Source organism: Onychostruthus taczanowskii, unplaced genomic scaffold, assembly GCF_017590055.1.
Source record: "Onychostruthus taczanowskii isolate IOZ18803 unplaced genomic scaffold, ASM1759005v1 scaffold38, whole genome shotgun sequence".
NCBI classification, from domain to species: domain Eukaryota; kingdom Metazoa; phylum Chordata; class Aves; order Passeriformes; family Passeridae; genus Onychostruthus; species Onychostruthus taczanowskii.
Window position 1 is genome coordinate 5,542,962 of NW_024501237.1, and position 14,054 is coordinate 5,557,015.

At 39.3% G+C, this 14,054-nt stretch overlaps 1 protein-coding gene across 2 annotated transcripts in view; it reads left to right on the top strand.

The window, feature by feature from the left end:
* DCLK2 (doublecortin like kinase 2) overlaps positions 1-12,476 on the top strand; it is an 80,599-nt gene extending 68,123 nt beyond the window's left edge. For both annotated transcript variants that reach the window (XM_041411906.1, XM_041411907.1), the window contains 8 exons: positions 91-237; positions 2,449-2,582; positions 3,836-3,913; positions 5,047-5,143; positions 6,624-6,704; positions 7,462-7,578; positions 8,382-8,465; positions 11,110-12,476. In XM_041411906.1, coding sequence (XP_041267840.1) covers positions 91-237; positions 2,449-2,582; positions 3,836-3,913; positions 5,047-5,143; positions 6,624-6,704; positions 7,462-7,578; positions 8,382-8,399 — 672 coding nt within the window. In that variant the 3' untranslated portion in view covers positions 8,400-8,465; positions 11,110-12,476. The remainder of the gene's footprint in view (positions 1-90; positions 238-2,448; positions 2,583-3,835; positions 3,914-5,046; positions 5,144-6,623; positions 6,705-7,461; positions 7,579-8,381; positions 8,466-11,109) is intronic.
* The last annotated feature ends 1,578 nt before the right edge of the window (positions 12,477-14,054 follow it).

Sequence of the window (14,054 nt, forward strand, 5' to 3'; positions counted from 1 at the left end):
GACTTTACATGTTTAGGGTTTGGGGTTTTTTAACCAAATACCGTCTTAATTATTTTTTAAGCAATGATCTTTTTCCTTTCCATTACATAGGGAGGAGACCTCTTTGATGCCATCACTTCATCTACAAAATACACAGAGAGAGATGGGAGTGCCATGGTCTACAATTTAGCCAGTGCTCTCAAATACCTGCATGGTCTCAACATTGTGCACAGAGACATCAAACCAGAAAATCTTCTGGTACGTCCCACTTATTTTCCAGTATTTTCTCTTACTTTGTTCTCATTAATGCAAATGCTTGTGTAGAAATGTCAAGGAGCTCAGCAGAGAACAGCAGGCATATTAATTTAGAATAAGTATGTATGAAGTAAATCTTTTGCCATGAGGTAGCAATCACTGTATTGCAGGAGAGCTGTGCTCAAACCTGTCCTTAGACCTATCTTTATTTACAATTTGATTGGCTGCCTTTTGAATAAGCAGGAGTATTGTCTCACAAAACAATGAATTTTAAAGCTATGCTGATGAATTATTTATCAGTTTGCAAGTGGGAGAAAGGTGGGCTGAGAGCCATTTCTTCAACAATCCTATGGTTACCATCTGAAGCCAGTGGTTTTTTCCTTTCACTGTCATTGTAGGATCATCTTCCTGATGGTTTACCAGAATTATGGCTGGGAATTAACCCTTTACATGCATTTATTCTTTTCCTAGGCAACTGGCTACTTTTGTGTTCAGCAGAGACATAAAATACCTGTGTTGACAAGAATTACCATGAAGTCTGCTTTGGGAACTACTTATTCTCCAATCCACAGAGGGCATCATTCCCATTCTGTGCACAGAATGGGATCAGTGTGTGCTGTCTCAGTTATCCATCCACAGAGGTTGCACTTGTTTATTACATATTGCATATTAAGTGGCACGCACTACACAAACAGGGCCATAATCTCCCCTTGCTTGAGACATTTCTTAAAAGTCTTTTGTGGTGTTTGTCAGTCCTGTTTAATGAGTTCGAACTGAGAGTAGGAGTCACAGCTTATCCCAGATTGGATTTTGAACTATAACAAGGACAAGGCTACAAGCTGAAAATATTCCTAATTAATAGTCAATTCTTTCCCCAGTAATTCCACTGACAGTGTTTAGCAATTTAAATAAACCCTCAAATAAATTAGATTGTTTAGCAAAAAGAATCATGGGGGGAGGCTTCTCCTGGAAAAGGTAGTCACAGCAACATGGCACTTGAGAGAGAAAATGAAGGTGCAAGTCTCATGTACTATTAGTGTATTTCCAAACACAGACAGTCCAAAGAAATGTTAAGCTCTCATTAGAGACTGAATCAGTTATAAATAGGCACAAATGCTCTTTCTGCCTAGAAAGCCTAAAGAGATTACTCAACAGATGCAAATCTTGCTCACTGTGATTGACAGCAGCAGAATGTTGAGATAGCATCCTGGTATTGAATGTAAATGCAAATAATTCCCATCAACTGCTACCTGTAATTGCACATAGTTAGTTTTTTTGCACAGGGTCATCCAGCCTGTCTGGATGGGAATTACATTCCCTTTGCTAGTCATGCATTTAAAAAATGCAAACCCTAAGAGTAATAGCTGGTATGAAGGTGTTCTATAAAGAACAAGTGTTTCCATTACTGATATGAATTACACAGAGGAATGAAGAAAGGTATTGCAGTGCTCAGTTGTTTGAGGAAGGCAAATAAATTCAGCCATTCTGGAGATTATGGGGTGCTCTGTTCTAGAAACTAGATGCCTTTGAAATCATGTTAATATGAACATTTTACTTTAAGAATGAAACTGAGATGAATTTATTAGGGGGATGCTTCCTTTGTGTTGGTCTGGTTTGATTTATTCCTGCCATCACTGTTGTATAGCACTTTTCTTTCTATCAAAATTCAGCTTCTTTCATCAATAAAATGACTCAGTGCTAGATTGTTTATGGGCCTTTTGGTAAGGTGCAGTTGGGTCTGCACAGGAACCTAAACTGAATTTGCCCAGAGCACAGGGAAGACATTTGCTGATGAAATTGCCCAATATGCTGACTAGATTTATGCTAAGATAACAAGATGTTAAACAAATCTGATTGTAGCTGCCAGTGCCAGTTTAAACTCTAGGTCCCAGTCAAATGAAAATAGAGGATTATATTTTACTGAATATATTTAAAACTTCTCAACATTCAAGGACTAAGTTTTCTTTTCCACCTCTAGCTGTTCGAGGCTGTGTCGTGCTCTGACCTACATAGCTGGCAGACAGCTCCATTGAACATTTGCTTCACCTGCAATCAATGGGAATATCATTTTTTCTCTTCTTACCTTACAGGGCTGTGGAAATTACCTCTTTTTCCCATCTTCTTGGTGTGGTGATGAGATTTCCCAAAGTAATTAGAGGATATAAAAAGGCAGATGTTCTGCTCCTCATTCTGTGTTAATCTCTCTGATTCTAGGTGTGTGAATATTCAGATGGAACCAAGTCTTTGAAGCTTGGAGACTTTGGACTGGCGACGGTGGTCGAAGGCCCTTTGTACACTGTCTGTGGGACACCCACCTATGTGGCTCCAGAAATCATTGCAGAGACAGGGTGAGCATGACTGCCTACAACACAGGCCTGGTAACCACTCTTTTTTGACAGGTTGTAAGATCTAAATGCTCCAACAGGCTGGCCCTCCATTACTTTGTAACCAAACCCCAAAAGGGCACCACTCCCAGTTCCTCCAAGAGGCCAGTATCCTTGCTCTGCCTGCTCCCAAAATTTGCCTTTGCCTCCTCTCCCACCTTCCAAGGACCAGCTCTGGTGCAGTGGAATCCATTGGTTTGTGCTCCCTGCCTCACCTCAGCATCCAGAGCTCCTCACTACGCAGGGCAGCTGCTAGGAGAAGAACAGACAGGCAAAACACAGTGCTTGCATTAGAAATGGAATAATTTATACTGGAAGAGGCTGCACAGGTCACCTAGTCTAAATCTGTTCTCAGGACAGTTCTAATGAGATTATATTGATTCAAGTGACCCTTTTGGGTGATACATCCTGTTTGATAACAATTGAACAACCCCATTATTCTGTACTTAACAGGTCATTGCATAAATACAGAAAAAAAATTTTGTAAAATGGTAAATTTTCACCAATGGCAGATTTTCACAAGTCCTCTCTCCTTTGAGACCTCGGAGACTCTTGCCATAGCTGTGACCACTGAATTTCCTGATGGATGGAGGTTTTGTTTGTGTTGTTTCACTCCCTGTTCAGGGCATTTGTTGCATTGAGAAACATTTCACAGCTGCAGTCAGCTCCGGTGTCAGAGGGCACCTCGTCTGCATGCTTGAGGTTTTGACAAACTGAATCTACTGAATAGGAAAAAGGCCTCTTTTTGACCTCTGGTGTTTTAATTTCTGTGCTTTAAAAGAAAAGTGCAGCTCTTCTTGCCCGTGTTACTCACTGGAGAGGCTGAAGAATTGGTGTGTCTTGTTGCTTAGCAACACATGATAACCTTTGAGAGAGTTACTTCACTGTGGGGTCTGAGAAGGCACATCCTTGTCTTTAACCATTAGTGGCTCTGGATTGGGGAAAACCTGGATACTGACTTGGATTTCAGTATATTCAGAAGATCCTGGAGAGCCTTGAGGTAGAGGAAAAAAAGTCATAGAATCATGGTTTCTTAAAGATTGTAAAGGTGTGAAGAAAAATATGCTGAGGTACAAAATACATCACCTCATCAGCAGCAAGTAACTCAGCACAGACTCTCATATAATCCTGCCAGCATCATTTATTTTTGATTGGAATGACTCCTTTTTTGTTGTTGTTGTAATTCAGCACAAAGTAAAACAGACTTGTTTTCTCAGGTATGGCTTAAAGGTGGATATTTGGGCTGCAGGTGTGATCACTTACATCCTGTTATGTGGATTTCCACCTTTTCGCAGGTGAGTGTCAAAGGCAAAACCAGCAAAAGCAATCAAGTCCTTTCAGAGCAAGTCTGACCCTTCTCCCTGAAGGAGGCGTCCTTGGGAGAGGAAAAAAGGTGGATCAGATTGATGGGTTTTCCTCATGGATTCGTTCATTTCTTTGAGTGGTTTTCACTTGTCCCTCATTTTAGGGTTTGGGATCCGTTTTTAAAACATATTTTCCTACGGGGGCGGGTGTTTTAGTGCTGCGTGGGGGGTGTGATGGCAGAGCCGTTTTTCCTTTTGTCCCCACGCGGATCGAGCTCCGCCATCCACGGACACGCGCTGCCCTCTGCCGTTGGCGCCGGGACCTGGCAGCGGTCAACCGGGAGAGGGGGAAAATGTGCTTATCCCGAATTTTTAACCTTGTTCGTCCTTTTGGGAAGTGCCAAACGAGGCGTGGGGCCTGCAAAAACCATTTTTGGTACTCAGAGCCACACTATTTCTGAGTTCTACTGTAATCAAATGGGCGCTTCTTTTGTTGGTGTGGGGCTTTTTGGTTTATTTTTAGGTGTTTTTTTTTGTTTGTTTGTTTTTTTTTTTTCCCCAGAGAATGAGAAGGAATTTCAACATTTTAATAAGGAATTGTGCTCTTAACAAATAAATTACTAATGCAGGGCCTGGGTTTTTTCATTTTTACAGCAAAATACTTAATAAAATAGGTTTTAACTAAAATACCTCACTGAACAAAAATATCTTGCAAATTATACAATTATTTTTGATGAGGAAAATATTAGTTCAGGTATTTGGGTTTTTCATGTTGTTATATCACATTTAAAGCTGAAAATGTGTTTTGAAAGATACATTGTTCAAGAAACTGTATTCTTTGATTAGAGTTTTGAAGGAGGACACAGAGAATGTCCATATCATGTTAGTAGAACCAGGTCATAAGTGAGATTAATAAATGTGTGTTAACTATGCAGCCCCTCTTCCAGTGGAAAAGTTACCTCAATGTATTGGCTCAGAAAAGCTATCACTGTATAAACTTGTAAATTATGCACTTCTAGTAGTTATTAACATAATTTCTGTTCCATCCCCAAATCAAGTTAAAATTCCCATGACAAATTGGCTTTTTCTCTCATAATTTTTTTTTTCTTACTGCTGTTTTACAGTGAAAACAACCTTCAGGAAGACCTCTTTGATCAGATACTTGTGGGGAAGCTGGAATTTCCCTCTCCCTACTGGGATAACATCACCGATTCAGCAAAGGTACTGATATTTTTTCCCACCTGAAACAACATTTCTGCCAAGCCCCTGTGCAGCCTGTGCTCAGTTGTGAAGGCCTGGAAGATGCAGAGCAGCCCAGTGCCCCAGCTGCTGTGCCTTTTCAGTTGGTTCAGCTGAACAGTCCCTGATGAAAACTCAGGTGTTTCAGGCTGCCACCCTTGCTGCTCTGCCTCAGCAAGGGTAGCAAAATGCCAGCTGCATTCGGGGAATGTCACACGGTGCCCAGTTCACTTCATGATGCACTTTACAGCAGGTTCAGTGCTTCAGCTGTCACATAAATGTGTCCCTGAATTTTTTCCTCTTGTCACTCTTTAAAAAAGAAAAATTATTGCTCTGTGGATTGCTTGCAGTAGGCGTTTCTTCCTATTTTTACTTGAGGCATTTGTTAGAACTTTTCAAGAGGTGCAGCCATGGCTAATTGCCACTGCCAGCAGTTCTTCTGTGATCATTGCAGTTTTGGTTAAATTAATTGTGTCTCTAGGACAAAGATTCAAGTTGTAAGCCTCACTTCTCAGGTTAACTCACTAAAGTGCTCTGAATAATATCTGAGGACTCACTAACAAGTGGAGGTGGTTTTTTATCTGGCCAATGAGAAGCTGAATTTTTTTCTGCATTTTTTTCTGCATTTCCCAATGGGTGTTTATCCATTTACCAACATTTCCTAAGTCCCAGTCATCTCACACATTTCCAGACATGCATACTGAATAAACAAGTTCCTCAATCTTGGTATTCAAGGTGATGTCTCACTTCAAACTCCCACAGACTAAAGAACTTGGCTGGTTGGGAAAGCTTTCAGTTAGGTGTGTTGTTATCATCTGCTTGAAGAAACCATTTTCCAAAACCAAAGCAATGGACAGTGCCCTTGAAATAATCTTTAAATAATCTTGATAAGAATATGAAGACTGATAATTTGGAGGCTATAAAAGGTTTTCTGAGGGAGGGACTTGGTTCAATGTTTTTTATTCTTCTGCAGCCACACAGAAGAGAACATTTTCAAATAATTTCATCAGTTTCTTGACTTTCAGGTGCAGATTCCTGTCTCTCATTTGTCTTTTCTTTTAATGTAATGTTACTGAGTGCATGTGCCCTGCCCAAAGAGGATCTCATCTCTCCCATGTTTGTTTTTGTTCTGGTCATGTGCATGAATATATAGAGAACAAAGTGGAATATTAGAGCTGATTTTTTTAACATTTCTTTTTTCATTTTTTTTTTCAATAGACTCAGTGAAACATGAGTACAGTGAAGAAGCTTGATCTCAAACAGACTCTTAATCCTAAAGGGCAAATTTAAGTTCCACTTAAGTCACACTGGTATCACTGCTTCTGGTATCTGCTGGAGTTGTTTTTTTTCCATCTAGATATCAAAAAGATGGCACTGAGAAGAACTTGGTGCAACATTATTTTCAGTTTTAATATCCTCTCCCACTCCCTTCAAACTCCTCTTTTTTTCTTTTTCTGTGAAGGAGTTAATCAGCCTGATGCTACATGTGAATGCTGAAGCCCGCTACACAGCAGCACAGATCCTAAGCCATCCCTGGGTGTCAGTGAGTAAATCACATTTCACCTGTCTCTAATTTGACATTAAATCTGTACATCTAACCATTAACCTGTAGTTTCAGAAGCAGCAGTACAATTAGCAACTATAACACCTAATTTACCACAGACACTAAACTGATGCCTGCCAGGTCCTTCATCTTCTCAGGCAGCAGCAAAGGGGAACACCAAAGTGCATTGCTTATTGATTTGAAATCAATTAATTATTAATAAGTACTAGGTTTACATGGTGACAGTCAAGGCTTATTTTCAGACATGTTCTAAAAGAGGGACTGAATATGATCTGTGGAGTTCCCTGACACAAGAGAATAGAACTATTACCAAGTGTATCAATGGATAACAGCTCCTCTCAAGCATATTTATAATACTTGATAACACCTCCAGACTTAGGACATGATGGGCCATTTAAAGTGGTGATTTGAAAGAAATCCAAGAGAAAAATATGCTTTTCATTTTTAAGATTATTTCAAGCATGTTATTTTTAACTTGCTTGAATCCAACCTGCAACTTAGGACAAATCAAGGCACTGGAAGTGTCACATGTAATTTTAAGAAACAGAAGTTCTTTCATAAAACTGAGTGATTGCTCAGGTTCTTTCCTCTGGAATTGTCTCTCATGTAGCAGAGTGTGTTCACTTTTGGACTGCCTGTCTGAATACTTACTATTCATTAAAAAGCAGAAAGTACACGATGATAAAAAATTTTTTGTTTTTTTCCTAACTTGAATATTCTGTTTTTTCTTATGCAGGATGATGCTTCCCAGGAGAATAATATGCAAGCTGAAGTAACAGGTAAACTGAAGCAGCACTTTAATAACACCATACCCAAGCAAAATAACACATCTGCTGGGGTTTCTGTCATCATGGTAAGAGAAATGAACATTTTTATACATTGATAGTATACTCTGCATATTTTCCTGACAGTGCTCTATGAGCACGTGTGGTGCAAGAATAGCAAACCCAAAACTAGAAGAGTCTCTTAATTCTAGTCTTTATTGATGAATAATGTGGATTGTCTCATCATTGCTTGAGACCAACCAAGTCTATCACAGTGTGCTGCCCAAGAGATAAAAATGAGCTTTCAAACAGAAACATGTGAACACTAAGAAGGTGTATGTTAAAATGAAGTTTATTAACAATTTGAAATCTTCATTCTAAAAACTGAGAGTTTTTTTATCATGCTGCCCACCTAGTTAACTAGGGTCTACCTCTGTGCCTGACCAAGTATTGCTTCATCTTGAGCACAGTGTTGTTCAACTATCTGTGCCAGGAAACCAGGCTCCCTTCCAGAAACTTCCTTTCTTCCTGATCTTACCGGGGCCTGTCCCTGTCTGATGCAAAGATGGACACTGCACAAAAAATGTATCTTCAGTAACTCAAAGAAATTAAAACCATCCATGGCAATGTAACAGGGACTTCCAGCCTTACCCTCCCATTAGTATTAATTACTTTCAAAGACCAGACCATTTATGTTAACAAGAAGAATTGCTTTAATCATCTGAGAACCAGTAAATTTAAATAAAATGTTTCTGCCTACATCCCTGTCTTTGCAAATACATTTATGTGAGTTAAAAAGGCGAATGATTTAAATGTAGGAAAAGTGATGACATAAAAGTAAGGCAGGAAATGGATTTCAGGTTCATGCTCTTGTCTACATTTCATTTGACAGTTTGACTTGACAGTTTGAGAGGGACTTCAGAGCTTCATTCTTTATACTGTTGAGACTTATGGATAAGCCTGAAGCTGAAAACTGGTATAAAATGCACTATATGTAATAAGAGCAATTTTAATTCTAACTCTCAGCCCCTCTCCAACTTGCATGCCACTTAAGCCTGTCTCAGATCTCTGACACAGCATAGCTTTGGCTTCCTACTGGTGTGAATTTTTTCTGTTAGCTACTGACACTCCTTCAGCCAGGAAAGTTCACCTCATTTTACCTTTTCCTGCTTTATTTCCTTCTAACAGGAATGGAAGGGTGTAAATGCATAATTATTAATTGCTGAATGCAGCTCCCAGTTAATGCTGAAAAGTAAAATCTTGTTCAAAACACTGTGATCTAATGAGGGTTAAGCCCCCAATTTGTTATTCTTGCCCTGGTTTACCTTGAGCATTGAAATTTAGTTACCTTTGTGTTCAGAAGTTCTTCACTTGCTCCAGCACTCATTGCTTACCAACATTCAGCTTCAGACAAGCACACTTTGTAACTCTCATGTATTGCAGTGCATTGCTCACTCAGTCCACCTGCACATTCACTGGAGCCCCTTTAGCATCACCTCATTCCAACACTGTCACCTGGCCCATGCAGATAATACCATCCTGTGGCAGATAAGTAAAACTGCACATCCCCAGTTCAGTGTCCTTGCACAGGAGGCTCCTGCTGCCCCCAAAAGCATGTTGCTCTTAATTCATGACTGATTTTTTTTTTGGTCAATTAAGAAATGTTTTGTAAATCTAAATTTGTTGCAATTGTGTTAGTTCTGCTTAAAGTAAGTCTAGTTTCTGTCCCTTGCTTTCTTCCTTTTTTTCCTCCTTTCCCAATGCCTGCATTGCTTTCCTCTGAGTAGGTCCAAGGCAATGGTACGTACTAACGGCGATGCTTTGTTCTGCTGCAGAAAAAGTACATAGTCTCCATTTGTGACAAGAAAGGAGAAATAATTAAGCCAGTCTGAAGTGGAAAAAGCTGTATAGCCACACCAAACCAGCAAAGGAATACCTTTTAAACACTTAGGAAAAAATAGTTCTGTCTTGAGTGAGGAATATCTGAAATAGGCTAAGCAAACACCAATACAACAATTTTTTACTTCCTCAGACATGTCTTGGTTTATTCTCCTGGCAGTCATCTTGTGCATGTCTATATCTCACTGTATCTAAAAACATCTAGGAAAAAATGAGAACCCTTTGAAGACAGAAGCACAGAACTAAACCACTGAACTAAATATTGTTTCTGTTCAGAACTGACACTTCTTTTAGAGCCAGACAAGTGATAATCAGTCCTATATAAATAAAAAAAATTCTTGCTTAGCAACAGTAAAATTAAAAAAGAAAACCCTAAACTGCATTACATGGAACTGTATTGCTGCTATGAGGACAGAACAGGAGAAAATCACTGTCAGCATGAACTGAAAGCATGTCCTTTCCCTTTTCAATAACTTTACCTGCCACTGAAATAGCAGAAACCCCTATTTACAACTTTTTCCAGCAAGAAAAAAGGCAATGCAATGGTGTCTTGATAATGACAAAACTCCTTTAATCTTAGATCACTAATCTCAAAAGCTCAGACCCAATTCAGCTGCTCCTTTCCTTGCATGCTCCCTTTACAGTGTTGATTGTCACTAGCAGAAACTCAGTTGTGGACTATGGAATTTTCTCCTTGTACCTCTCTATGCAGGGAGGCTAGTGATGTAAATTGAGTTAAAAAAAAACCAACAAAACACTAACAAAAAAAGGAGGGTAAATACCTTGTATCTGCTGTCCTTAATGACTTTGATACAATAAACACATCTGGGAAAAAATGAACCATGCTAAATTTGACTTGTGTCAGAAAATTATTTCAGTATTAAATACCTCAGTGAGTAGTGTATTAGTCAAACCCAACTAAAAACATATAAATCTTCATATTAGTAAAGCAAGTCCAATCAAAAGAATAAATTTTTGAGGAAAAGGCAGAGCACCTGACCTTTACAATTAGCACATACCCTTGAGAGCATGGAAGTTGTTGTCTTCGGCAGATGTACCACATACTCCAGATAATTGACCTATTCACTACAGAATTTTCAGTTTTCATTCCAACCTGTTGCTCCCTTCTCCTGTAAGCTCATTTTTAAGTACAGAATTCAGAAATTATGGCTTTTTGCATCCATGAGAGGTAGTTTTCCTACTCTGACCACTAAGCAGAAAAGCAGGCCCTATTCTTGAAAAAAGAAAAAAAATGTTTAGGTTTCCACTGGTCACCTTCCCTAGGGGCTCCCCTTCTGTACCTTGTGGGTTGTTACAGGAATTGTAGCACTGAGTTCTCAGTAAGCATGAACTGATTCCTTGTGTCTGCAAAAACACAGGTACATAAATTTTGCTAATAGTTACTATGACAAGTTCCTTCTCTATCACAATCACTCATACCATCTTTTTTTCCACATCAGACTTGCAAGACAAAAATTTTAAACCTGCAACATCATGGCAAGCATACATTTGGAAGAGAAGCTTTCCTTACATTTCCTAAAGTCAGCATCACAAAAATTATACAATTCATTATATAAAAGATTTCTAATGTTATTTCTCCTTTTTTATCCTGGCTGTATTGCATGCACTTTATGTCTTGTAGATTGTTTTAACCCTTAAGACAGGGCTGTATTTAAGTGTTGTTTCACATTTTGCCTTGGGTTTGTTTTGTTTGTTTGTAGAACACAGCTCTAGATAAAGAGAGTCAGATTTTCTGCAGCAAGCGCTGTCAGGACTCTGGTAGAGCTGGAATGGAGAAAATTTCTGCAATTGGTGCTGCAGCTGCTGATCCTCGTGTGGCTGGGTCTGAGCCCCTCCTCCCTGCTGCTCCTGAGCCACTCCGGTCCCCCACGCTGCCTTCTCCTGGGCTTGCTGGGGATCAGCCTGGTGCTTAGGACTGGGGAAAACAAATCCACCTGAAGCTCCACACTCTGGCCAGTTTTCTTCATTTCCCATGACTGTTTTCAGTTTGTGTGCACCTCTCATGGCAAGCCCCAGCCAGGTCTGATCCTCTCTCTCACAGGGGGTGAACATCTTGGGAACAGCAGTAGGGGAAAGACTCCGGCAATGTTAGGTGACTTTTTAAGTTCTCTGTGTCAGTAATTAACTCCATTTCACACAGTCTTGGGCTCTAAATAGATTAACTTATGGTGTAGCTAACCATATTTTTATATGAGCAGTGAGGTGGAACAGTTACCTGGCCTCATGTCCACCAGCAGGCCCTGTTCTGTTCTTCTGATGGGAATTTTCAGAAAAGTGGGAGAGGCAGACAAGGGAAGAAAACTTCTATTTGCCTTCTATTCCAATGCCTCTATTTTTAGCCAAGTTTCTACTAAACTTGAAGAGGCAAATTTTCACGAAGAATTTTTTAGTGGACTAACTGTAAAATATCATGAGACAAACATTTGGAGATGGAGAGGGAAGGATGGCTGTTTTCCATCGTTTATTATCCGACTTGCAGGCAGGGTAGTGTTTAGATAATATTAATTTAAATAAAGTAACTTGGGATGTAAACATGAGCAATGGATGTTTATTTGTTACGAAGACTGGAGTGAAGGAAGCCTTTTTGCTTTAGCCATTTTCTATCCTAACCACAAGTGTCCCATCCACACCTTTCTCCAGGGTCAGACTACCTGTTAGATAAAAAAATAAAATAAAATTACTTTGGGCCTGTGAAGAGAAAGCCTGCTGCATGTTATCCAAATTATGATGAGCTGAGCAGCTCCTCATTCTAGGACAAGCTTATAGAGGAGCTGCCATCAATAGCCATCAGAGGTTTGTCAGTGCTATCCCCCTATTCACCTGGTGCAGGCACTGGAAACCAAATCACAGGATTGGGAAGCAGCTCTCCTTAATCTGCAGTCACAAAACAGACAAGGTTTTCTCTTTACCACAATGCTTAGTTCAATAGAATATGTATTCAGCTTAATCCTTTTCCTTTGCTCGTTCTTATGAATTGGTCATAGTTCATTTTTTCTCTTAGCTATACTTTCTACTAGAATTGTAAAAGAAAGACCTGCAATAAACTTTCTTCATTAAAAAAAAAAAACCAGAACACAAAAAGTCATTCCTTTCTTTGAGAGCTCATTTATTTTGTCAGTGACACTTGTCTTATTCCCCCTGGAGAGACTGAACAATTAGATGCCTTCTAAAACAATTTAACAGAATTAATTTGAGGGATTCCCATAAAGTTCATTGTTTTAAAGTTCACTGCTTCCTGTGAAAGCCATGATTAAACATGGTTGCTTTACCTTTTGAAGAGCATTTAACGATCAGAAAGCGCCAAGTGATAACTTAAGGCCATGGCAACTGAAAGATGTGCAACATCTTGGCAAGAAAATGGTATTAAAGTTAGGAAAACAAGGCATGTCTTAAACTATGATAAAAAGGTTGGGCTACAGCCAATCCTTGCTAATTAACTTAGTTGTGGGTTCCCTGGAGTAAGTTCAATATATTTGAAGAGTATGGACATAGCCTTTCTGTAAAATAATTTGGTTTTTGGTACAGTGCAAAAAGGTGAAGCTATCACTCCAACCTTAATCAGAAGAGAAACTTCTGATTCAGATTCTGGTAAGAGTCTGTAGTTGGCTGCCTGTGTGGTTGGCAATTTCTGCAACAAGTCTCAGACTCCGCCAAAGAAAGGATGTGGAATTTCAGGTGGAGCAGGCTAACCAGCCCCCTCAGCAAAGTCAGAGAGCCTCCAAAAGAGCAGAACAGAGAGATCAGCAGAGCGGGAGCAACAAGCAAATAATGAATGCTGGGTTCTGTTTTTCCTAAGAGGATGGATTCAACTATGAAGAAAAAAACTGCCACGGATTGGTAAGGATTTCCAACAAGTTGTGTTGCACAAATAATTACGTATCTATAACATAAGGGATCATCACTTGCCTGGTCAACAGCTGCCAGTTCTAAACCACTACCTTGTTTCATGGAAGAAGAAATACCCTGAATTCACATCCCTAAGTTCATGACTCATCAACATCTAAACAGTGGTAGACAAGTATTTTGATTCACAGAGCAGAGGCAGGTTCCAAAATGCCTATTTAAAAACAGTGATGACAGCTGGAAAATAATAATCATATGGCCAACAATCAGATAAAAACAGGATAGCCAGGAAAGCCCCCAACTCTTTGTGTAACCTTAGCAAAATTATAGAACTACTCCATGCCTTAAAATACTTCCACATAAGTTCAGTCTGTGCATAGGTGCAGGAAATATCACACTTTAACATAAAAATAAAATAAAGATGCATTGGTTAACACAAAACACTGAATGAAGGTCCTTAAATATCACATTTGGTTTTGTACCTGCTGCATTTTCATTTAGTCCTTCTCTTGTAGAACCACGAGTTGCTGCTGGAAGAAGGCAAAAATAGTTCTGGTTCACAATTTTTTTCCCTGTTATAAAGGGAAAGAAACTATAATAGAAATTTACAACAAGTTACGCATTTTTTAAAAAGAACTGTTACAAACACTCCATAGTGACAGCTCTACTGCTACCATGCCTACATTAAAAAAATAATTATTAAAAAGAATCTTTTTAAATATCCTAATCTTTATAGGTCCTTTGACAGTGAGTAGTTGTTCACAAATGCCCAATGAGCCATTCCTGCGGTTTTAGATTTAAA